The following is a 26,567-nucleotide window of genomic DNA, read 5'->3' as shown; positions in this document are numbered from 1 at the left end:
GGGATTTCCATCCTGATGTATCCATCTGTGATCTGGAGTCATATATGAAGATGACAGTCCATACAACAGCACTTTCATACCTTCCAGTAATCTTGAGGGTCGATTGTGACATTGAGCTGCTTTCCTATGAGATTAAGCACTGGGTGTTTTTGATTTCCACTGTGGCTTTATAGATATTTTATGGACTATACTTTTTGGATGGATGTTTTGTATGTTTTTTGGTATGATATACAACGATATACTACTCACATGTTTATAGCTGCACGGGTTTAAGCAGGCGTTCCTTTGCCATTGACTAGACAAGACTGTAAAAATTGAGATTGTTAGGACAAAGCCCATCTGTGTTGGTGCCTTTGATTTTTAGTCTTGTCTGTGTCCAGTGGCGGCCGCCACCCCCTCTCTCCTGCCGCCCCTCCAATCACCTATAGATAGATTAAATGCACAAATTTATCTATGGCCGCCACTGCCACCCCCTATTCCGGCGCCTGGCTCCTTTTCTGGTGCAGGGCGCCTGAAATACAGTGGCGGGGGGGGGTTTTGAAGCACCTGATTAAAACCATAAGCTCTGATAGGCGTCAAAAAAGGTGACCTGCGAGCGCCATGCTGGGCACTCACAGGTCACTCAGCTGACTATTCACTTTCCTAACACTAAACCGCCTCTCCGCCAATCAGGTGCTCGGGTCTGTTACCTGTCACCTGATTGGCTGAAATGACATGCGCCACTATTGGACGCCTATCAGGAGAAGAGGACAGGAGATGAGGACGGCGGGAGACTCATGGAGGACCCCGCTCGTCGCTGTCACCCGCTGCCCCACCAAGACAGGGTAAGTGCCCGGCAGACGGCGAGTGGGTGGGTATCACACTGGGGGCATTCAAAGGCACACTGGCAGTGTGATGGGCACAGTGGCAGCAATTGACGGGCACAGTGGCTGCAAATGATGTTTTTTTTTCAAAAAATTTTGAGCACCAGCCACCACTGTCTGTGTCCCTGCTTAGAAGATCCCCTCTCTGTATTTGTTCGGATGAGGATTATCACAAGGAGAGCAAATTATGTAAAATCCAAAATGCTAAAATTGTCACAAACCAGTAAGGAAGGGGTAAACTTCCACAGTAACACCTGTATCTATATCAAGGGTCTAAAAGGGGATCTCCCATACTTTGGATAGACTATGTACTGAAACAAACAGCAAAAAAAAAAGAACTAGTAGGGATATGAACCATTACCTACCCTAGTCTAAAACTTAAGACCAAAAAAAAAAAAAATTACATTTACAGAAATAAGTGCATAAGGCTTCCTTCTTACACAAGGAAACTCATGCCAATTTTGTTGTGTTGTCAATTCTGTACAGCCCATTTTGCTGCAAGAAAAACTATGTAAAGCCTTCAAAACATGCAAGAGAATCCAAACATTTTAGGTACAGTTTCCATTGTGTGATCATAACACTTAAATGAGAGGTGGACAGGAACATGAAATGACTCGTTTTCAAATTATTGAAGTTAAAATATCCCCCAATGTTACTTCTGTCTGTATAGACCAGGGATAGGCAACCTTTTGAGCACAGTGTGCCGAAAAATGTTTTCAAAGGAATTGAGCGCACCGATTTTATAACAAAAAAATGTCAAGTTCACACTCTCAATCACGAAAATGATTTTTTTATAACGTAAATGCTGTAAAGTACCGTATTTATCGGCGTATAACACGCACTTTTTTCCCCTTAAAATCAGGGGAAAATCGCGGGTGCGTGTTATACGCCGATCCCCTGCGATCCTGACCTGTCAGAATTAAAAAATCGCTGACCGCGATTTGAAAATGGCGCCGCCGGCGCCGAAATACACAGTGCCGGTCCTCGGCTCTTCTCGGCGGCTTTCCGTTTCACTCGAGCGCCGCCCGAACCTAGCCGAGTATACTCGGCTAGTTTCGGATAGCTCCGCTCACCGTCCGAGTGGAACCGAAAGTAAACGAGAGCCGCCGAGAAGAGCCGACGACCGGCTCTGTGTATTTCGGCGCCGGCGGCGCCATTTTCAAATCGCGGTCGGCGATTTTGAAGCTCACAGGCTTCAGCAAGGCTGGACTGGGGCAAGGCTGGACTGGACACTGGGGAAGGCTGCACTGACATGGCTGCACTGATATGGCTGCACTAGCAAGGCTGCACTGACATGGCTGCACTGACATGGCTGCACTAGCAAGGCTGCACTGACATGGCTGCACTAGCAAGGCTGCACTGACATGGCTGCACTAGCAAGGCTGCACTAGCAAGGCTGCACTGGCAAGGCTGCACTGGCAAGGCTGCACTGGCAAGGCTGCACTGGCAAGGCTGCACTGGCATGGCTGCACTGACATGGCTGCACTGACATGGCTGCACTGACAAGGCTGCACTGACAAGGCTGCACTGACAAGGCTGGACTGGGGCAAGGCTGCACTGGGGCAAGGCTGCACTGAGAAGGCTGCAATGATGGGCATTTAAATGTAAGTTTTTTTCCCTTCAACTTCCCTCCTAAAAGTTTTTTTTCCTTAAAATTCCCTCCTAAATTGAGGTGCGTGTTATACGCCGGTGCGTGTTATACGCCGATAAATACGGTACTTTAGTAGTGTGAAATTAACATCCTGCACTCTCATGCCTCAGATCAGCCCCAATTCCTGCAACTCCACAGCTCAGATGAGCCCCAATTCATGCACCTTCACACCTCAGATCACTGTCCCCCCCCTGCACATCTGCCCCACCACTGTAACCCCCTGCTCATCTGCTCCACCAATATACCTCCTTTCACATCTGCCCCACTGCTCTACCCTCCTGCTTTTCTACCCCAACACTGTAACCCCCCAGCTCATCTGCCCAACCAATGTACCCCCTTTCTCCTCATCTGCCCAACCAATGTACCCCCTTTCTCCTCATCTGCCCAACCAATGTACCCCCTTTCTCCTCATCTGCCCCACCACTGTAACACCCTGCACATCTGCCCCACCGCTGTAACCCCCTTTCTCCTCATCTGCCCCACCACTGTAACCCCCTTTCTCCTCATCTGCCCCACCACTGTAACCCCCTGCACATCTGCCCCACCACTGTAACCCCCTGCACATCTGCCCCACCACTGTAACCCCCTGCACATCTGCCCCACCACTGTAACCCCCCGTACATCTGCCCCACCACTGTAACCCCCTGCACATCTGCCCCACCAATACACCTCCTTTCACATCTGTCCCACTGCTCTACCCCCCTGCTTTTCTGCCCCAACACTGTAACCCTCCTGCTCATCTACCCCATCAATGTACCCCTTTTCTCATCTGCCCCACCACTGGAACCCCCTGCTCTTCTGTCCTACCATTGTACCTCCATGCACATCTGCTCCACCACTGAACCATCTTCTCATCTGTCCTAACACTGAACTTATCTGCCTATCTGCCCCACCACTGTAACTCCCTTTCTCATCTGCCCCACGACTGTACCTCCTGCACATCTGTCCCACCTCTGTTCCCCCTGCTCTTCTGCCCCACCACTGTAACCCCCTGCTCATGTGTTCCACCAATGTACCTCCTTTCTCGTATGCCCCAACACTGAACCCCCCCTGCTCATCTTTCCCAGGACTGTAACCCCCTTCTCATCTGGCCCAACACTGAACCTCCCCTGCTCATCTGCCCCATCACTGTACCCCCCCTGCTTTTCTGTCCCACTGCTGAACCCCCTTCTCATCCCTTCCACCACTGTACATCCTGCACATCTGCCCCACCACTGTACCCCCTTGCTCTTCTGTCCTACCACTGTAACCCCCCTGCTCATCTTCTCCATCAATGTACCCCTTTTCTCATCTGCCCCACCACTGTACCTCCCTGCACATCTGCTCTACCACCATATCCCCATGCTCTTCTGTCTCACTACTGAATCACCTTCTCATCTGTCCTCACACTGATACCATCTGCCCCACCACTGTAACCAGCTTTCTCATCTGCCCCACCAATGTACCTCCTGAAAATCTGGCTCACCTCTGTACCTCCCCTGCTCTCCTGCTCCACCACTGTAACCCTCTGCTCATCTGCCCCACCAATACACCTCCTTTCACATCTGCCCCACTGCTCTACCCCCCTGCTCATCTGGCCCAACACTGAACCCCCCTGCTCATCTGGCCTAACACTGAACCCCTCTGCTCATCTGGCCCATCACTGCGCCTCCCCTGCTCTTCTGTCCCACTGCTGAGCCCCTTTCTCATCTCTTCCACCACTGTATCTCTGCCCCACCGCTGTACCCCCCTGCTCTTCTGTTCCACATCTGAACCCCTCCTGCTCATTTTCCCCACCGCTGTACCCTCGTGCTCAACTGCTCCGATGCTGTACCCTCTTCTTATCTATGATATGCGTGATATGCAGGGTGGTGAAAGGAAGCAGAAATGAGACATCTACCTGTCCTGGCACACTCATCCTGCTGATCCACCTCTTGCACCCAGCCCACGTGCTTGTATGTGATGTCACATACAAGCATATAGAATGGATGCGCAATTATGAGCTCAGGTCAGGGGCATTTTCTGAAAGCAGCGGGCCTGCGTGCAGGATCATAAGTTGGGCCCTCGCAGGTGAGAAAAAGTGGTTGGGTGTGATTTTCGTTGCGCTGAATACTGGCAGTGGCTTAAAGGGACACAGAGTGCAGGGGTTCAGTAGTAAGTGACGCAAAGGTTCAGGAATAATTTCAACAAAGTTCCCAGAAGCTCAACAGTAATTCCACGAACTGTCACCTGACGATCGCAGCTACAGCAAACAATGTTTCCCATCTTTACAATGTGTGGGGGCACAGTACCTCCCCCTCAGTGCAGGTGCAGCGTGGGAAATTCTGAAATTGGAATTCATTAGTGTCTCACCGACACTTCCCTGCGCTGCTCTGCTGATGGGGAGGGAGTAGCGTGCCGGCAAAAGAGGCTTTGCGTGCCAGGGGTTGGCTACCCCTGGTATAGACCAAACTAATCAGTACTTAAAAAGCAGTCAGAAATTCCACTTTTGTATTGATAAAATGCAGCAACAATGTGGCAGGCAAACCAGGCCCTTGTATGATTTTCATTGTAGAAATGCCAGAGTTACAAATATGGAAACTGTGTGGTCTGTTCTAGGGGAAGTTGCGTCTGCGTTGTTTTCAGACTAAACTAATGTGCTTGCTCTCAATGTATCTGCAGTACAGCTCTCGCTAGATATATATTTGCCTGAAATGCTTAAACCATCTAGGCCCAGCAAGGCATTTATACACATGGGTAGTGGCATATGTGCATAATTAGGCATGGAGCCACAAATATATGGATGTTGACAGAAACCAACAGAACATGACCAGTTTTATATTTTTCAGGAAGAGCTGTTGATTGGCTCTTCCATTTACCACAGATCACATGATCAAAGAAGCTATATTTGGCCACAAGACTTTCACCTGTATGGATGGATTCTGGATCAGTTGTTTCCACAAACTCATAGGGATCGATTTATTAAAACTAGAAAGTGCAAAATCTGGTGCAGCTCTGCATAAAAACCGATCAGTTTCCAGGTATTTTTTTGTCAGCACTCAATTGAACAAGCTGAACTTAGAAGCTGATTGGCTACCATACCATTTAGTAAATCAACGCAATTACAGCTAGGCAGCTTCACAAAGACAGGAAGAATCAATGAACTACCACAGCAGTCAACAGCACATGTAGTAGTTCATAGAGAACCACAAGCCGACAGCCGAAAAGGCTGCCAGTAGTTGTAGTGAATTCATGCACAGAACTCTCTGCGCTTTTCAAAAAGTGACAATTTGAATGGGGAACTTACCCCATACTGCTGTCACAGCGAGAGCTCGGATCACTGAACGGCTGTAGGAGCGGGAACATGTCCCATGTTCTACCCTAAAAATGGGTAGAACACGTAACATGTTACCAAAACCAAACTTATCCTTTAAAGTGTGTCTGCACTAGTAAATATCTAAAGCTCTGGTGCCCAATCTATGGCTTGAGGGCCAAATGCAGCCTTCTGGTACTTGTATTGCAGCACTTGGACCCCAGAGGTCAATAGTGGGAACATTTAATTATAAAGGGATTGCAATAGCAGTAATCTCCAGTAACATGTTCCCAGTCTATGTCAGTGTCCCGCAGCATGTCTGCAGCCTACAACCACATCTGTAGCATTATTCACAGTCTCTGACCACCTCCTGTGGAATGTCCACAAACAGTCTTTCATAGCATTACACATACTGAACATGAAGCGTGGCCCTTTAGGGATGTCAGGGGCTGCAGTTGAGGCCCATCTATAGTAAATTGACAACCGCTGATTTAAAGTAAGGTTATAATATAAAAGAAAAAACCATGAGATGCTTTAGCATACCATGAGTTGGCCACATCTTTCCCCTGTGGACACTTACAAGTAAACCACCAAGTAATGAAGGAATGATAAAGAGGGCATCCTAAGCTTTGACAACTTCCATATTCTTGCACGTAAACACATTCTCAATAGGCAGGATGCCTCAAAGTGCAAAGACACTATTAACATGCAGTGAACTACCTCTAGCTTCATAAGGATACGGCAGTTTAAACACTTACCTACAATATTTACAGTGCTATCAACTTCTGGTCTTAATGTCGAACATATCAATGCATATTGTGGATGAAGAGTATATGCTCCATTCACCAAAGGCAACGCTCTCTGGCCAAATTCCTCCTGTACAAAACACAAAGGATTAAATAAATCTATCCAAAGCATTATGTGTTTTTTTATTTCTTCTATTCTACTGGTGTGACCTTTGCACTAGGGATAATTACTAAAGAAGATGGACAGCACTTTAAAAACAAAATGTGGTTTGCCATTTGTAAAAATGATCATTTTACAATTTGTGTTCACACAGCAAGGTGTTTAATGTGAAAAAAAGATGCTCATGACGTACATCATAGCTTTTTTTCCCCCGTTATCAAATACACAACTTAAGTGCTTTTAACCTCCTTACTAGTCAAATTGAAACTGAAAATGTCATCACAAGATTCTCATAGTTCCCCACCCCTAAAGTGTGTTTTTAACATTTTTGTGGTTCTTTTCTTAAATACTTTGGAATAAATTTGTACATGCCACCACAACAAAGATTAGTGCACATGGGTTTTCGCTTCAAACATTTACATATAAAGCATTATTGAAAGACCAACTTCAGAGAAAGACAGAGGGAGGAAAGTTCAGCACTTCTGTCAGGTTTTATTGCTGCCTGTGTCCCTAATGAGGAAATTTCCCCTCAATTCCCTTTCAAGACAGGAAGTGAAGGCAAATCTCTACAAACAGAGATTCACAACAAAAGTATGTTTTTCCTGTCACAATGACAACTATGCTACCCCTATTTCTCATCCTGGATCTACAGGCACAAAAGTCAGCAAAAATCTCCCCAGTGGGGTCACAGACATAAATGCCTGCCTGAAAATGTAACTCTTTGCTAATTTTTTGGCTAAAGTTGGGCTCAAATGATCTGGTATGAAGTGTGTCTGAATTTTGAACCGGATCATGTAAAGCAGGGATCATTTGTGCTTAGTGTTGCTTTTGCCAAGAATGGTAACAAAGAATTAAAGTGGAATTCCAGGCTATTATTAACTATGCTTAAACCTGCTCCCACCCCCTCTTTAAATCCTATACTAACTACCCTTTATAACAGTGGTCATCAACACGGTCCTCAGGGCCCACTAACAGGCCAGGTTTTATGTATTACCTTGGGGAGATGCAGACTAGAATACTGCAATCAGTGAGCAGCAAATTATATCACCTGTGATGTATTTCAGTTATCTTGCAAACCTGGCCTGTTAGTGGGCCCTGAGGACAGGGTTGATGACCACTGCTTTAGAAGGAAGACGCTTATACTTACTTATTCTCAGGGCACTCTGATCAAGTCACGCGATCAGCTCCCAGTGGTAGTTTCAGGGGAGAGGAGAAACAGCTGACAATAGATGCCCCATAGTAAGTCTATGTGTGGGGTCACTGGCCAGGAATTTCAGCTGTTGGTGATCTCTCCTCTCCCCTTGATAGAGAAATTACATTATTCATATTCCTTATTATTGTTGGCCTCACAAATATCGAATAAAGCCGCTAAACTTCTGGTTACCTTAAATGACTATATGGACACGCCAGCCCACTCTCCATTCAGGAATGTGCCATTTTCCTTAGAAGGTTATTCTGCTACAGAGTGGGGGGGGTGGCAATTTCCTCTATATAACACACACACACACACACATACATACAGCTTATACCAGTCTCACATCAGAACTGCGATGAGGCATGTGTCTGGACCTGGTCGGCCATGCCACAAAAAGTGGGCAGGCACTCCATGGTGAAACAGTATTTTTAGTCATTACTTTTATTAAATGTTATACTTATACGTTGTGTGATCTCTCTTTAGGACAAGTGGAAAACAACCCCAAAAACAAACTATCATGTGACCGTGATACAATACCCCTAAAGCCAGCCACTGGGGAGATTAGGTGACTGGGCTGGAGCACTCTAAGAATAGGCAAGTATTAGCATCTTCCTTTCACAGGGTAGTTAGTATTGGATATAGCAGGGGGGTGGGATCAGGTTTAAGCCTGGAATTCCACTTTAAATAGTGTTTTCAGTTTGTAGTGCTCAGACACAATTTAGTTCCACTTTAAGTTATAGCAGGCAGTGTGGGAAAAAGTAAAAATCCAAACCTTCTCTTGTTTTACTTTTTCTTCTTTTTCTGCTTTTGCTCTTTTTCCTGAAAGGGAATGCAAAATATAAATGAGTTTAGATATTAGGAAGCATAACCTGTATCATAGCAGTCTGCTATCCTGCATGCAGGACAGTCTTCTTTTCTAAGCTAGCAACCTCAAACTATGTTTCATTAGGCAATTCTTTGTGTGCATGTCTGACTAAGTACTTCCCATAACAAGTGTTACACAATAAGTTTTTCTCCATCTGTCCTGCACATATTGTAGTGAATACACTGAAGCAATACACTATTATACAAATATGTTTCTGGTAAACATGAGTACATATGCAAATAAAGATCTTTACTGGCCATAGTTCTAATGTTAAAGTCCTTATAAACATTAGATAACAGTCTCCCAATCTGACTATAGCTATAAAAGCAAGCAGATCAGTATTGTTTCCTCCGACGTAATCCAATGCGGAGACTGCCTGCAGTAGGTGTATTGCACCTCTTCCTAAATAATCTACACAGGGATTCTTTCTTATGAAACTTGAGGAATCCCATTTATAGGTAAAGGCGGGCCAAGATAACACTTTGTTACCATGTGCAGTAATGCTATGGGTGCCAACTCCAATCTAACACACTTGTCTGTTGGATCATTCATAGTAATATACAGAGAACTGAGTATGGCTGAGTGACAATCCCAAATAAGATTTTCACAGACAAAATTCTTTAAACAGAGCCTGTCCACCCAAAACAGGGCAAACTTCCATGTGATTGTAGGGAAAAAACTAAATTCACATATGGTAGTAGGAAATGAAAGTGAGGATTGTGAAACGCATTGAGCTAATAAGTAATAAGAGAAGTTATAACAAAAAAAAAACAAAAACACAATACTGTAAGCATATAGGTTGTTACTATGCTAGAACACCATCCCTGAAAATGCTCTGAATGCTGATCCTGCCATTCAGATGCTGTGCTGCAATGATTGACAAGCAAAAAAGTGACCAGATTTCTCATACTGCACATTCAAAATATGCCATGGGGCCCAGTATGCAAGGACTTTGTTAAAAGCTGGTAAGCCCAGAGTCAGGCCTTACATCTAAAACAAGAACAAAGGAGTCAAAATGAACCTGCTTCGCAAACTGTTGGCACTATACAAATCCTGTATAATAATATTACTATTAGAGCTGAAATGATCATACGCAGGATAACTTGAAAGATGTTCTTCAACTAATACACATTGTGCAAACTTAAAAGATGTTCTATAACCAATACTTATTATCAGTAAACCTGCCAAGTTCAGATGTGCAAAAAAAATTGAAAAATTTGCATCTGAGTTCCCGAGTATGAACCATAAAAGCGCGATTTACATGTTAACATTTGTGCTAATGTTTACATGCATAAAGTGCAAAGGTACTCTATTGCAACACAAGAGCTGATTTAGTCCTAGCAACAGTGGACGCAAGGCAGCAGAAGTTGCTTGTATCCTAGTAACAGAGGATGCTAGGCGACTTTCTTGAGAAGCCGCCTGTGCCCCGGCAACGGAGAAAGTTAGACAGGAATAGCCACTTGCTTCCAGCTATGGAGGATGCTACACTTCTGCCAGCAAGACCCTCTATTACTAGTTGCTGTATTTTCATATTGCTGTGTGCATAGGGCCTTTGTCAGCTTTTATCATTTTAATATAGCTAGAGCCCCCACAGAGACCCAGAGTTACAGATTTAAACCCACAAAACTGACCTCACCTCAGAGATTTTGCTGAAGGAGAAATCTCCTTTACGAGACAAAGTACCTTGAACAATGATTCCTCTCTTATTCCTTCTAGATCAGTCTATAATAGGAGCGATGTTACCTCTGTGAGAGCTATAGAACTTTGTATAATAATGATGTGCAGACAGCTGTAGCTTCTGTAACTAACCAGGAGTTAAGTCAATAAAATGTAATATTTTGGTGGATGCTGTGGAACACAGAATTTTATTGTTCTATGCATCATACATTAAACACACTCAAAAGTATCTAAGGCTAGGTTCACACTATTGCGGCTGCAAGAAGGTGTGTAAATAACACGCGGCCCCACATCAAAAATGAGCCGCTTTTAAGCAGGGGTGCCATGAACCCTTCATGGCAAACCCCACTGACTGAAAAATGCAGTGCGCTTTCCCACACATGGAAAATCATGGTGCCGAAGCACCATGCAATTTTTCCTGCTGTCTTTCCCTGCATTTCAGCAGCCCATTTAAATGAATGGGCTGCTGTGCCAACATAAACACGGCTGCAGGCAAACACAAAACCTGTGAACCTAGCCTAAAACAATTGTTGTCACTACAAATTGAATGACGGGTCACCAAAAGTCACAAATAAAAGATCATAGCATACCTCTCTTTGAAGGTCTTTCTGCTATTGGTATCATCCTGTATACCCTGAAGGCATTATTGCCTTTCTTCATACTTTTGTCTTTTACTTCTTCTATATCCGGTAATGAGTTCATTGCACACCTAAAATTTGCCTTCCATGTTTTTGGATCTGGTTTATCTATACCAGGCTGATACTTCCCTATAAATCAAGAACATATATAAATTATCAGATAAAAATATCTATAGCAGGGGTTCTTAATTGCAGGTATGGTGTATGGGAACCAAACGACTGGGGCATGAGAAAGAATCTCTGAATCATTTAAAAAATTGAAATGGGATTCAATGCATTATTGAACTTCCAAGTTAGAAAAAAAAAAATCAACTTGATGTGTCATATGAACACAAGCAGCATTGCCAGTAAATGTATCTTGATTCCATGTTTTGATTGCACAAAAACAGCAAAAGTCAAACTATAGCTTGTGTATTTGTCATTTGCTGTTTTCATATGAAATAGGATAAAAACCTTATGTGTTTGTTTTTTTCAGCTTCTCTGACTCTAATTATCCATATGTACAGTAAAACCAAACCATGGAATTCTTTCAAAGTCATGTTGATAGTTTGGAGAAGGGAGTATGAGGACATAATGGGCAATCCATTGGGAGGTCTTTAATCATAATATATATATACATACACACACACACACACACACACACACACACATATAGAGCAGGGCCTTCTGATTCCTCCTGTATTGAATTGTATTGTAACTGTACTGTCTGCCCTCAAATTGTAAAGTGCTGTGCAATCTGTTGGTGCTATATAAATCCTGAATAATAATAATAATAGCTACATACATATTTTATTGATGGGTAAATTATATACATACGTGTGCACACACATTTAGTAACTAAAGCAGAAGAGCATGCAATGTTAGGGCAGCATTCTACCCAAACTCTAAATAAAAAGCCAGTGTGTTAAAGACCTTTTTTTTTTTTTTAGCTTTATATTAATTTGGAACTTGCAACACTAAATCTATTTGCTCTTGCTATTGGTCTGTTTCGTTCTGAAATGTAGAATGGGCTGTGCTCAATAAAACAAGCCTACCAACATCACCCATAATTAATAATAATCTAAGTCCACACTGCTGTGAAAAGCAGCAGACTCTTGAGTAAGAGAATGAGAATATTTGGTCTGAGTTTTATTCACACGATATTGTCATTACATACCAATCAAAGAGCTGATGATTTCAGCTATTAACAAAGGAAGATTAAAGAGTTGAGACGCAATATGCTTTTAAGTGCCGTGTTGACATGCGTTGAATACCTGTATGAATTGCCCAGTTTCTGAACAGAGGAGCATCTTTGTCCACATCCCACCCATGACGTGCTGCATGCATCCATGGAATCTGGAATATTTTCTTTTCCTGAAAGTAAAAGACATTAAAAAACATATTTCCATGGCCACAACTACATTAATGAAAGCAAACTTTCAAGAGAGAGGCAGAAACACTGGCAGTGATGCAAACAGCATCCCATACTTACTATTATCTTTATTAAAGCAGAAATTATGAATCATGTATAAAAAGGCTGAAGTGAGGATAGCCATTACTAACGGCATATCTCTTTTTTCATAAAACACATGGCAAAATACACTGTGCTCAGGGTAGTAAATTTCTAGTGGACTTTGCTTATCTTACAATGAGAAAGCAAAACTTCACATCCGGCCTCTCCATGCAGAGCTGGCTAAAACTGATAACAGTTTGAAACACTTTCCTGGAACAAAGACGCTGTTCATACTGTTGGCACAGCCTACCCAGTTTGATTATTAACCTTCATAGCAAACCAAGATAATACTTTTATATATAATATTCCAGCCTATAAGTCAGCGTGCCCTCATACACTGCACTACGGCTGCTTAGAAAAAGTAGTAGACAAAGTAGGGAAATCATGGGTGAATATCACATGAACACATATACTATTCACACCTGAGCAATTTGAAGATCCACCAAAAGTGTTTCAGCCCTCAACACTAGGATTCTTTTATCCTCAATGGTGCCTGTTCACGTAGTCCTGAGCATAGTGTCATTTGAACTTGACGATTGAAACAGGGACAGAATTGCAAGTTTGGGCCTCAACAGCTTTGAAATGGATGGCCTGGAACAACGGCTTTCCATTGGCTTAAAATAATAAAGTAAGCTGAAGCCGAAAATGTGCACAAAAACACCCGTACAGTTTCTAAACAAAAATGCTCAAAAGACGACCGAAGATGCTCAGCTCAAGTGTGACTGGGGCCAAATAATAAAATAGTTCTCCCAAAAAAAAAGTTTAGCCTTTGCCTTATGAAAATGTTAAGGCTGCATAAGAAACTTAGGTGCACAGCACATGTATTATTTTCAATCTCAAGTGAATGGAACAGCTCATAATAAAAAAGGAGATGTCCCAATTCATGATTCTGTCCCAGGGCAGTGTTTCTTATACAGCCTTCAATTCCCCCTACACAGGTGTGGTTGTACATGCAAGTAGATGCACCGGAGAAAAAAGTGAAATCGCCTATAAGAAGTCAGACATGAAGAAAGTAGAATAAAAAAAGGGACAATTTTAAAAGGCACAGGTTGCATAGCTTTGGCTGTAACTTTAAGGTAAACCAGGGGTCTCCAAACTTTTTAAACAAATGGCCAGTTTATGGTCATTCAGACTTCAGGGGGGTTGGATGGAGGGAAGATTCTGGACAGCCGCACTCAAAATCAAATGCCTTTATTAAAAAAAAAAAAAAAAAAGAAGAGGTAATAATCCAAAAAGTACTAGCCACAGCTCCTGTGATCCGTTGTTTGCTGTGGCTTGTACTTTTTGTGTTATCATGTTTTTGTGTTATCATTCATATTCTCTGAAAAATGGCCAAGAAATCCTAAAATCTGCCAGGGTATGTAAACTTATGAGCACAACTGTATATGGGAGCAGTTTTACCTGCCAAAGGATTACTGTTCATAAGGCCCCAAAATGTAAGCTGGCTACACACAGAGCGAATTTTGGCCAGTTCCTGATGAAAAATCTGAAATGCAGAAGGCCCTGTCGGCACCACTCCACCCGTCATCCCTAGATCTGAAAATTAAAGGTGCGGGTGGAAAATTGTTGGCAGCCACTGTTTGGGTATTCTGACAGCTACGGGTGTCGAATGTCCGAATGCAAAAAGGCAACAGGGGAGATTTCTCCATCCACGCTGTTTAGCGTGAAGAGAGGAATTAACTGATTTCGCTCATTCAGCCCCTTGTGGCTAAACAAAAGAAATCCAAGCGTGTATGGCCAGCCTTACAGTGTAATTCCACTTTTGTTGAGAAAAAAACCTTGCCCTTTGGGTGATCTATGTACATTACAAGGATTTTAACAAACTTTGTTGCAGATTCCTACCTTTTGTTATTCTGAAGAAATCCCTGTGTGTTTGTCTGTGTCCATGTGGGAAAGTAAATCTAATGGGAGTGGTTTCATAATTATCAATTAGCTGTGCACCTGCAAGGCACTAATGAGGGCAGCTGCTGAGCCTGCATCCCTTTAGATGCAATTTCCTAATGGAAGTAGCTCAACAAAAATGACATATTTGTTGCAAGGGATGGCTGATATCCAACTTGTATTTTAGGGCAAATTGGTGAGCCAATCACACAAGCAGGAAATTATATTTCTGGGGGTGTTCTCTACAAATTCTGTGTACAGAACACCTCCAGGTAGCCATATTGCATTTTCAAGGAAAGGTAATTTTTAAGAACATTGGATTACAATATGACTTGTGTCGCAACTGTATACGCTATAATATGGTTTCCTTATTTGCTAATTTTTCTTCCCCCACAAAAGTAGAGTTAACCTTTAAGCTGGCCATACATTATACAATTTTTGTATTACATTTCCCTTACACTATTTAGTACAAGGGCCTGCCTGAGTGCATACAAATTGAAAGTGTTTAGGTTTGACCTCATATTATATGGTTTTGGTAAGAAAATTGTAACTTGTATGGCCAGCCTTACATAGCTCTCCCCCGCAGTACAACCAGCCCGCTGACTTGACTTTTTTTCTGTTGCAGTTAATCAACACAGCTAGGTCACCCCCTGCCAGCAGCCTGAGACTGGCTAGTGAAGGAGCAGCAACAGGCTGCGGAGGTCATCTCTGTGCTCCCTTCTTCTGTCAGCACATGTGAATGCTGGACACCTGATTGGCCGCAAGTACTGCTAATCCCACCCACAGTGTAAGCAATGCTGTACAAGCTGAAATCAAGTAAAATTTAGGTATTTAAATTGGTTGCATTCATTTTTTTTTTTAATACTGAACTGCACTAAACGAGTGTTAATACCTGCCTAGAACTCAGCTTACATGCTATGCATACATTTTACCTGTAGTTTTTGTTGTTTTAGTTCATTAGCATAACCTGCTGACAAAGTAAATATAAACGGAATGTAAACTACATTATCTTTCTGTTTAAACACCTCAGGATGAACTACGGCACAAATACCTCTTACGTGGAAATATATACTGTACATAATGTCAAGTTTTCAAGAAGAAATACAGTATTTTGCCTTGTGATAGCGGACTGACATAACACCGGTTTATTACACAGTCTATACATTCCATGAAAAAAAACATTCAGTACATTTTATTTCTTGTACTCTCTGCTAGCACTGTTTTTAAAAATCTGAACAACTTTCCCCTTTGTCATGGCTACGTATTGTCATCTATAGCAGGGGTCCAATTTTTTTAAAGAACATCAACACTTAGGTGCTATTAATATCTAAAAAGCTGCCTTATAATATTAGATAGAGTTTAGAGAAAATTGATTTTATGGTGTTCCCATACCTTCAGGACAGGAAATACATGGACAAGCTTGGATTATTACATCTGTGTGTGGCAACTCCTTAGTACGTCTTAGCCTCATAGATCTGAACCAAGAACAACATTTCTGCTTCCTTAAAAAGCAATGGCTTGCAAAGCTTTGTTCTGTGTTGGCAGGCTGTCATGCTAATCCAATGGCTTTGGTACTTTCCAAGGCACCGACCTAATACAAAGCATGCAGCTCTTTCTTTTTTAATATCCAAATGCTTACTCCAGATCAGTGACATAGAATGTATAGATGCCACAGACAGCAGGGCAACTAGCATTCATTAACTCCTTGACCTCTGGAAGATTTACCCCCCTTCATGACCAGGCCATTTTTTGCCATACCACACTGTGTTACTTTAAGACCCCTTTCACACTGGGGCGCTTTGCAGGCGCTATAACGCTAAAAATAGTGCCTGCAAAGCGCCCTGAAAGAGCCGCTGCTGTCTCTCCAATGTGAAAGCCCCGCTGGTTTTCACACTGGAGCGGTGCGCTGGCAGGATGCTAAAAAAAGTCCTGCTAGCAGCATCTTCGGAGCGGTGTATACACCGCTCCTGCCCATTGAAATCAGTGTGGCAGCACGGCTATACAGCCGGCATAGCGCTGCTGCAGCAGCGCTTTGCAGTGGTTTTAACCCTTTCTTGGCCGCTAGTGGTGGGGTAAAAGCGACCCGCTAGCGGGCAAATATCACTGTGAAATTAACGGTAAAGCGACACTAAAAATACCTGCGTTTTACCGCCGACGCACCCACCGCCCCAGGGTGAAAGGGGCCTAATGGACAACTGCGCGGTCGTTGCGACGCTGTGCTCAAATAAAATCAATGTCCTTTTTTCCCCCACAAATAGAGCTTTCTTTTGGTGGTATTTGATCACCTCGTTATAGCGTCTACAAACTATGGGAGATTTTTATTTATTTTTTACTAGTAATGGCAACAATCAGCGACTTATAGCAGGACTGTGATATTGCAGCGGACATTATGACACTAACTGACACTTTTTGGAGACCAGTGACACTAATACAGTGCTAAAAAATATGCACTGTCACTGTACTAATGACATACATCAAGGGCGATCAAGTAAAGGTAAATTTAAAAAAAAAACACACAACACAACAAACATGTCATACTTACCTCCACTGTGCAGCTTGTTTTGCACAAAGTGGCCCCAAACCTGCTCTTCTGGGGTCCCCCATTAGCTCTTGCGGCTCCTCCCCACATCTGATAACCCCTTCAGAGAAGCGCAATGCTTCCCTGAGGGGTTACCTTGCGGGTGCGCTCCTGAGTCCAGCATTCAACGTCCATAAAGGTCGAATGCAGGACTCGGCCCCGCCCCCCGGCGCTCACGCCATTGGATCTGATTAACAGCAGCAGGAGCTAATGGCTGCACTGCTATCAATCTACCCAATCAAGAGCCGAGAACCCCGGGCAGAGAGACAGCGCGTCCCCGCCAGGTCAGGTTCGAGGGTTCAGGAAAGTAAATAGGGGGGCTGGTCACGGATAGGTGTTTTTTTACCCTTAATGCATAGGATGTATTAAGGTGAAAAAACACAAAGATTTACAACCCCTTTAACTCTGAGCCTAGCCAGTGTTAATGTGAACTGTGTGAGGTGCTTTTACTGGGGGGGGGGGGATTGGAATTTATTGGAATGTATTATTTATTTTATTGCAGGGACACAAACTCCATCCCTTCTCCCCTGTCAGGCAGATCACAGTTCTGCGTCTCTGCCTGGTGATCGGCGGGGTGCCGGCAGGCACAGAGTACCCGGAACCCACCGATCGGCTTCTGTTGTATGTAATCACGCATATGGCATGTAACAGTAAAACTGCTATAGGGCGGACACAGCAAGCGGTTAAAAGATCAAAGGCAGCCCCTATACATTTTCTCTTTAAAACAAAACTCGGATAAGCAAACCTTTTAATACAAGAGGGAAGTGTATTATCACTTGTGTATTTCTTTGAGATCTGTGCAGTAAGCCAGCATGAAATCCAGGGTGAAACATTGCCTCTGTGCAGGAGCTTCCTATAATAAAAGGCTGATCATTGCTATTGTTTCTCCTAGTGCAGGGTGCCTGGTCCTGTATCCGCCCTCTCTTGTACTTTTCTACAGCCAGCCTGCAAGTGGATGAAGCTGCTAGGCCCCTCCCACAGCTCTGCACAGGCTATGGGCCGCACAGTGATGATGTCACCACTACTTTTACAAAGTAATATCTGGGTTTACAAAGGCATTTGATGCACACAGTGGATTGTGATCGTTTGTGGCTATACAGTGCCTTGAAAAAATATTCCTACTCTTTGAAATGTTCCACATTTTGTCATGTTACAACCAAAAACGCAAATGTATTTTATGTAATTGATCAACACAAAAGTGGCACATAATTGTGACGTAGAAGGAAAATGATAAATTGTTTTATTTTTTTTTTAATAAATATATGAAAAGTGTCGCGTCTATTTGTATTCAGCCCCCTTTACTCTGATACCCCTGACTAAAATCCGGTGGAACCAATTGCCTTCAGAAGTCACCTAATTAGTAAATAGAGTCCACTTGTGTGTAATTTATTCTCAGTATAAATACAGCCATTCTGTGAAGCCCTCAGAGGTTTGTTAGAGAACCTTAGTGAACAAACAGCATCATGAAGGCCAAGGAACATACCAGACAGGTCAGGGATAAAGTTGAGAAGTTTAAAGCAGGGTTAGATTATAAAAACAATATCCCAAGCTTTGAACATCTCACGGAGAACTGTTCAATCCATCATCTGAAAATGGAAAGAGTATGAAACAACTGCAAACCTACCAAGACATGGCCATCCACCTAAACTGGCAGGCCGGGCAAGGAGAGCATTAATCAGAAAAGCAGCCAAGAGGCCCATGGTAACTTTGGAGGAGCTACAGAGATCCACAGCTCAGGTGGGAGAATCTGTCCACAGGACAACCATTAGTCATGCAAACCATTAGTCATGCACTCCACAAATCTGGCCTTTATGGAAGAGTGGCAAGAAGAAAGCCATTGATGAAGAAAGCAATAAAAAGTCCTGTTTGCAGTTTGCGAGAAGTCATGTGGGGGACACAGCAAACATGTGGAAGAAGCTGTTCTGGTCAGATGAGACCAAAAATGTACTTTTACGCCTAAAAGCAAAACGCTATGTGTGGCAGAAAACTAACACTGCACATCACCCTGAACACACCATCCCCACCGTGAAACATGGTGATGGCAGCATCATGTTGTGGGGATGCTTTTCTTCAGCAGGGACAGGGAAGCTGGTCAGAGTTGATGGGAAGATAGATGGAGCCAAATGTAGGGCAATCTTAGAAGAAAACCTGTTAGAGTCTACAAAAAAAAAAAAAAAAAAAAAAAAAAACACTTTAGAATGGGGTGGAGGTTCACCCTCCAGCAGGACAATGACCCTAAGCATACAGCCAGAGCTACAATGGAATAGAATGGTTTAGATCAAAGCATATCCATGTGTTAGAATGGCTCAGTCAAAGTCCAGACCTAAATCCAAATGAGAATCTGTGACAAAACTTGAAAATTGCTGTTCCCAGATGCTCTCCATCCAATCTGACAAAGCTGGAGTTATTTTGCAAAGAAGAATGGGCAAAAAATGTACTCTAGATGTGCAAATCTTGTAGAGACACCTAAAAAGACTTGCAGCTGTAATTACAGAGAATTCTTTAGGTGGTTCTACAAAGTATTGACTCGGGGGGCTGAATACAAATGCACGCCACACTCATCACATATTTCTTTGTAAAACATTTTGAAAAACATTTATCATTTTCTTTCCACTTCACAATTATGTGCCACTTTGTGTTGTTCTATCACATAAAATACATTTACGTTTTTGGTTGTAACATAAAGGTGAAAAATTTCAAGGGGTGTGAATACTTTTTCAAGGCACTGTACTGTAGGTTTGGAGTTCAGCTTTAAAGCAATATATACAAGCTTTATTTTAAATCACAAAACAGACACTTTGTTAAAAGCCAAACACAAGTGTAACAGGACTTTAAATATGCTTTTGAAAACTAAACCGACCCTAGAGCTTATATATACCATACAGTACAGAGTTACAAAAATAACATTGATATAGTAGCTTGAGTTCAGTTAATCAGCAATTGCATAGTAAATTGGTCTGGTCTATGCGTTTCGTGGGAGCCCCTGCTTCTTCAGGACCATGTAACATGAATATCGTATATAATCGCTCTGACTACCCATGTCTAACAAAAAAGAGAGAACCCATAAACATATCATTAAGAAAATATCCATCATAATATAAATATATAAATGACCAAATCTGAATTGAACAAACTAAATGTTTTGCTAGGATTGGAAAAAGAAAAAAAAAAAAAACAAAAAACAAAAAAACAAACATTCTAAATCTATATTAATATAAAAACCATGAATATATCTACAGGATCATGTGCGCACACCTACACATGGATACATCCATATGTGTGTTTTTGCACACAATGGGAGTTTCCGAGCCTCTCTGAGTGTTTCTGAGTGCATCCGAGTGTCTCCGGCGCCCCCGCCCCCCCCACCTCTGGCCACATGTGGTACTGCATACCATAGAAGTCACTGTGGAACGAATTATCTGAGTTTTCATTGACTTCTATGGGGAAACTCGCTTTGATATACGAGTGCTTTGGATTACAAGCATTCTTCTGGAACAAAATTATGCTCGTAATCCAAGGTTCCATTGTATATATATCTCTGCAAGAATAAAAGGGGGGGCTTTTTTTTACCCTCAAAAGGATGAATGGAAGGATAAAGATTATGGGACGCCACATAAATGAGGAGTTAAATCCCCTATAGTAAGCTGGTGTATATAATCGATACCCAGGGGTTTCACCTGGAACATTGTGCAGCACAAGCCTTTTTTATCCTTTCCTCCCGACCAGGGGTAAGTTAGATGGACACATTTACCTTTATATCAGGGGGGGGATCTGCCTATGATACTAAACTTGCTCCTTTTCCACCTACCCCTATAGGCATGTGTCCAATTATGGAGGTGTACTAAGCACATTCTATTAATTTGGGATTCCACTGGACCCCTGGATATTGATTACATACACCAGCTTAATATAGGGCATTGAACTCATCACTTATGTGGCGTTCATAATCTTTATCCTTCCAATCAAACTTTTGAGGGTAAGAACCCCCCCCCCCTTTTATTTGGTATGTATACATATATAGGCATACAAGAATCTATCTGTCTTGGTCCAGCCCATCTTTTATTAATAATTTACCTTTTTGGCCTGTATAGGTACTGGATGTGTCCCATGGGCCGGTAGGCGTACTCATACCGGGAGACTTTTTCTTTCTTTTAATGTGGACATTATGCTGTGGTGGGCATTATTTACCACTGCAGGTAAGGTTTATGTTCATCAGATTTTCGTTTGACTATATCATGGACAGATGTGATGATCATTTTTGCTCACATATGGATGTATCCATGTATAGGTGTGCGCACATGACATGTGTAGATATATACATGTTTTTTATAGTCTTTATATAAATACAGCTTTATAATGTCCCCATTTTCTTTCTTTTTTTCCCCATCCAAGCAAACCACTAAAGTTTATTCAATTTATCCAGATTTGGTAATTATATATTTATATTATGATAAATATTTTCTTTACGATGCGTTTATGGTTTCTCTCTCTCTTTCTGTTAGACATGTGTAGTCAGAGATATGATATTCATGTTACACGGTCCTGAAGAAGCGTGAGGGGGCTCCCGCGAAACATGTAGACCAGACCAACTTACTATGCAATTGCTGATTAACTGAACGCAGGCTACCGTATCAATTTTATTCTTGTAACTCAACAGTATACTGTATGGTACAGCTGCACGATTCTGGCCAAAATGAGAAACTTGATTTTTTTTGCGGCGTGACATCTTTCACATTATACAAAAAAAAAAAATGGGCTAACTTTACTGTTTAGATTTTTTATTAATTCATTAAAGTGTATTTTTTTCCAAACAAATTGCGTTTGAAAAACCACTGTGCAAATACAGTATGACATAAAATATTGCAACAACCACCATTTTATTCTCAAGGGCATCTGTTAAATATATTTTATATATATATATGTATGGCAGCCATGGCAAGTGCCATGGGCGCCATGGGAGGGGCGGGTGGCAAAAAAGCCGCCCCCACACAAAAAATAAAGCCCTACCCATCCTCTTACGGCCGCCTCCCTCTCTAATGTTGTCCCCGGCGCCACAACCGGCCTGCTCGAGCGCGGCGCTGGCACAGCACATTAGCAAGTGAGGAGGGAAGCCAGCGACAGGCGCCCCCCATGACAGCCGAGGAATTGGTCTGGCCAGAGTGACCGCCCGGGTCGTCTACATAGCCAGAGTAACTGGCGGAGCCTAATGCTCCGCCTACCTCCCTTTGCGCAGCTGCTTCAGCTTCTCTTCTCGTGGGTCTCCTGGGTCTGTGTGACGTGCTGACGCCCGGTGCTGTGACGTGGTCGGTGATGGTGAGGACTCTCAAGGGGAACATGGAGGCTGGAGACCAGGAGAACAGAGAGACGTCAGAGAGAAGAAAAACAATTGGAACCCCCCCCCCCCCCCCCCCCAGGCAGCAGCAGCAGGTACTAGTACAGCACTTGTCACCACGATCTTGATCAAGCAAGCAATCAAATATAGTGCTCAAACAATTTGGATTAAATAAATATGCTTAGCCATAGATATAATAAAGTGTAAAAAAAGTGATTTGTGTTAGTAGTACCTGCTGTTGCACAAATCACTTTATTTATGATATCAATGGCTAAGCATATTTATTTAATCCATTTTGAGCACTATATTTGATTGGCTACTTGCTTCTGCTTGTGCCTGGCATACACACACACACACACAAGCGCACATGATGACGACTTAGAACCCTTTCACACTCAGCCGCCCCAGGTGTCAGAGGTAAAGCGGCACTATTGTAGCGCCACTTTACCGTCGTTTAAGCAGCACTAAAGGGGTTAAATCCACCCGCAAAACGCCGCTCCAGCAGCGCTTTGCCGGCGCTGCCCCATTGTTTTCAATGGGCAGGAGCGGTGGAAGAGCAGTGTATTCACCACTCTTCCACTGCTACAAAGAAGCTTACAGGACTTTTTGTGACGCCCTGCCAGCGCAGCGCCCCAGTATGAAAACACTCGGGTTTTACACTGGGTTTGCAGCTGAGGCTTTTTGCTGGCGCTATTTTTAGCACTGTAGCGCCTGAAAAACGCCTCCAGTGTGAAAAGGGTCTTAAAGTCATCATGTGTGTGCCAAGCAGACAGGGCCGGCACTACCACTAGGCAAACTAGGCAGCCTAGAGCACCCGGCTGCTGGTGATCCTACTCCCTCTCTACCTCTGTACAGTGCTAGAGGCGCTGGTGCAGCATTTTTGGGTGCAGGTGAGGCCGGCGCATTTATGAGTGCATTTTTGGGTGCTGGTAAGGCCGCATTTATGGGTGCTGGTTAGGCCGCATTTTTGGGTGCTGGTTAGGCCGCATTTTTGGGTGCTGATGTTGCTGCATTTTTGGGTGCTGGTTAGGCCGCATTTATGGGTGCTGATGTTACTGCATTTATGGATGTTGATGTTACTGCATTTTTGGGGTGCTGATGTTACTGATTTTTTTAGGTGCTGGTGAGGCCGCATTTATAGGTGCTGATGTTACTGCATTTTTAGGTGCTGGTAAGGCCGCATTTTTGGGTGCTGGTGAGGCCGCATTTATGGGTGTTGAGGTTACTGCATTTTTGTGTGCTGGTAAGGCCACATTTATGGGTGCTGATGTTACTGCATTTTTGGATGCTGGCGGGACCGCATTTATGGGTGCAGTCAGGGTTGGAGCCAGGGGGGTGAGACAAAATGAGGTTTCGCCTAGGGTGTCAAAAATCCTCTGTCCTTGTCGCACTGCGTCCCTCTCTGTCAGTCTCCAGTGTCCCTCGATTGTGTGTTAGTGTGTGTCATTGTTTTTGTATGAGTTACTTGTGCACCAATGTATTTTAATGAGTGTGAGTGTGCCAGTGGGTTGGCATCATCAGTGATTTTTGTATAAGTGTGTGCCCGCGGGTTATTGTGTGCGCGCCAGTCAGCATGTGTATTTGAGTGAATGGGTCATTGTCAGTGAAAGTGTATGTCTTTGAGTATATTAAATTATATGTGTGTGTTTATATAAATGTGTATATGTATATGTGTGTTCTTTAAAATGACTAAAGAAAAAATTGGAGAGCCCAGCGACAAAATTGGAGAGCACCAGGCCTGACAGCCCACTTCTATCAATCTTTAGGTGTATCACAAAACCATGAAACCTTTCTTGATGAAGAAGAAGGAAAGTGGAGCTGAAGGACAAAAGAGACAAAAGTTGGAGGCGGAGGAAGCCAAGAAGTTAAGAAAGTTCTTCATGACCTTCTTTGAAAAGCCTGGAACAAGTTGTTTGACACCTTCCATGGAGTCCCCTGCACCTGCTACAAGTTTATTAGAATCTGAAGGTGGATCAAGTACAAATACATCACAAGCTGAGGAGGAAGTCAAGTCAGATAAATCTGAGTATGAAGAGATTAGAAGTGAGAAGGCCAGAGAGAACTTGAACATGACAGGAGGGGAAGACGATGGTGTGTTTATTGATGAGAATAAACCCGACGATGCTGAACCTGGTGAATTGGATGGTGCTGAAGAGCCTCAAACTGTCTTACCAGAAGTTATTGAACAGCATGACATTGGACTTCTGAAGTTCGACAAGGAATCTAGAAAAGCAATTCTGCCTGACGCATTGAGAACAAAAATAATAAAGCTGGGTTCAAAGTATTTCCAGAACAGGTAGGCCTTTCCTACCAACAAATAACCGCTCAATGAACAAAACTTGGTTCAAGAGGAAATTGGGAAATGTTCATGGTGAGGAAGTGTCTCGCTCTTGGCTGGTCTATTCCCCTTTTTAAAAAGTCTGTATTTTGTATCTGTTGTCTTCTCTATTCCCGGTCAGACCATCAATCCTCATTGGAGCAGGAAAGTGGATTCCTTCAATGGAAAGCACCTGAAAGGATTAGTGTTCATGAATATGCTAAGAATCATCGGTAATGCTTTACACAGTGGAAAGAATTGAAAAGAAATTTAGCTGAAAACAGAGGAGTTATTGACGTGGAACTTCAGTCACAGATTGAGAAGGAAAAGCAGAAGTGGCGTGATATCTTGAGGAGAATCCTTCATTGCATAAAATTCCTTACGACTCAGAACCTGGCTTTGTGAGGACATAGGGAGTCACTTCAGCTGGCTGATGACTCCAATGTGGGAAATTTCCTTGGCCTACTGAAACTACTGGCCATCTTTGACCCTGTCATGAAAGAACACCTCAGTCATATGGAAAGTCATCCTGGATCCACGTCTTATCTTTCACCGGGTGTTCAGAATGAATTGATTCACATGATGGCATCTACTGTTCGCCAGAATTTACTGAGAAGCATTCGTAAGGCCAAGTACTATGTATGGTCTCATGTTTGATTCGACTCCTGATCAGGCACACCGTGAGCAAATGTCAGAAGTAGTGAGGTACATGGAAGTTGATTTTGAGAGGAAAACTGTCCATGTTAGAGAGAGTCCTTCCTTGGATTTATACAGATAAGCCAGAAGGATGCTGAGAGCTTGGTTGAAGACATCTTGAAACAGCTAGAGAAGGATGGAATGGAGCTACAAGATTGTCGGTCACAGTGCTATGACAATGCTGCTGTGATGGCTGCACACAAAAGTGGTGTTCATCAAAGGATAAGTGAGAAAAACAACCCGGCAGTGCTTGTGAATTGCAACAATCACTCTCTCAACTTGGTGGGTGTACATGCAGCCAAGCAGGATACAATGATGGTCACGTTTTTTGGCACCATCGAAGCTATGTGTTTTTCTCTCGTTCAACACATCGCTGGGAAAAACTAAAAAACGCTGTGCCTGTGGTTCTTAAGTCAGAGTCCGAAACAAGGTGGAGTGCAAGGACAGAAGCAGTGAAGCCCATCAGCAACTACTTTGAGGAGACCAGTGAGACAAGAAGTGATGCAAGACAGCTGTATAACCGCATGTTGAGTTACGATTTTCTGACTTTGCTAGGATTTTGGAACAAAGGTCATTCACATTGACCCTATTCAAAAGAGGCTGCAGGATCCTAGCATGAACTTCCACGATGCTGCCCTGGATTTGAAAGCCCTCCGAGATCATTTTGATGATGACAGAGAAGTGTTAGTCAGTGAGTCACTCGAAGAAGGATTCAGTCTCTGTCAAGACTGGAATATTGAAGTTGAAAGACGTCAGAGACGAAAGAAATAAATGCCTGGTGAGAACTTGAGAGATGCTGGGTTATCAGCCAAGGAGGAGATGGAAAGAGTCATGAAGGGAACACTCGACAGTCTTCACAGAGAAATGGATGAAAGGTTCACCCGTTTGCATGACACTGATGCCAAGTTTGGGTTCCTTCTCGATGTTGAGGGACTGTGTTACGGTGCCTACAATAATGACCTAAAAAAGAAGTGTGAACATTTGGGCGAATTCTACAGCTCTGATGTTGATGCACAGCAGCTATATGAAGAAATTTTGGATTGCAGAATGTTGCTATTAAGTCAGGCCAACATGAAAATATCAAGACCTAAAGAGCTTCTCGAATTTATTGTTCAATATGGAGATGAGAGTGTCTTCCCCAATCTTCGCATTGCTATTCAGATAATGCTAACTATTGCAGTTTCCATCGCCAGCTGTGAGGGATC

The 26,567-nt window shown here is 43.1% G+C and overlaps 1 protein-coding gene across 4 annotated transcripts in view; it reads right to left on the bottom strand.

Moving 5' to 3' along the window:
• Positions 1-26,567, bottom strand: part of IRF2 (interferon regulatory factor 2) — a 102,259-nt gene that overhangs the window by 14,872 nt on the left and 60,820 nt on the right. For 2 of the 4 annotated variants that reach the window (XM_073607084.1, XM_073607077.1), the window contains exons 3-6: positions 12,320-12,419; positions 11,019-11,195; positions 8,659-8,705; positions 6,544-6,661 (exon numbers count right to left, since the gene is read on the bottom strand). In XM_073607084.1, coding sequence (XP_073463185.1) covers positions 6,544-6,661; positions 8,659-8,705; positions 11,019-11,195; positions 12,320-12,419 — 442 coding nt within the window. Of the gene's footprint in view, positions 1-6,543; positions 6,662-8,658; positions 8,706-11,018; positions 11,196-12,319; positions 12,420-12,537; positions 12,669-15,831; positions 15,966-26,567 lie in introns of those variants that run through there. The other 2 variants (XM_073607093.1, XM_073607100.1) reach the window with 2 other exon arrangements.

Source organism: Aquarana catesbeiana, linkage group LG01 (assembly GCF_042186555.1).
Source record: "Aquarana catesbeiana isolate 2022-GZ linkage group LG01, ASM4218655v1, whole genome shotgun sequence".
Lineage (NCBI taxonomy): Eukaryota > Metazoa > Chordata > Amphibia > Anura > Ranidae > Aquarana > Aquarana catesbeiana.
Note: the sequence above shows the minus strand (reverse complement) of the source record. Positions and strands in the feature narration are given on the sequence as shown.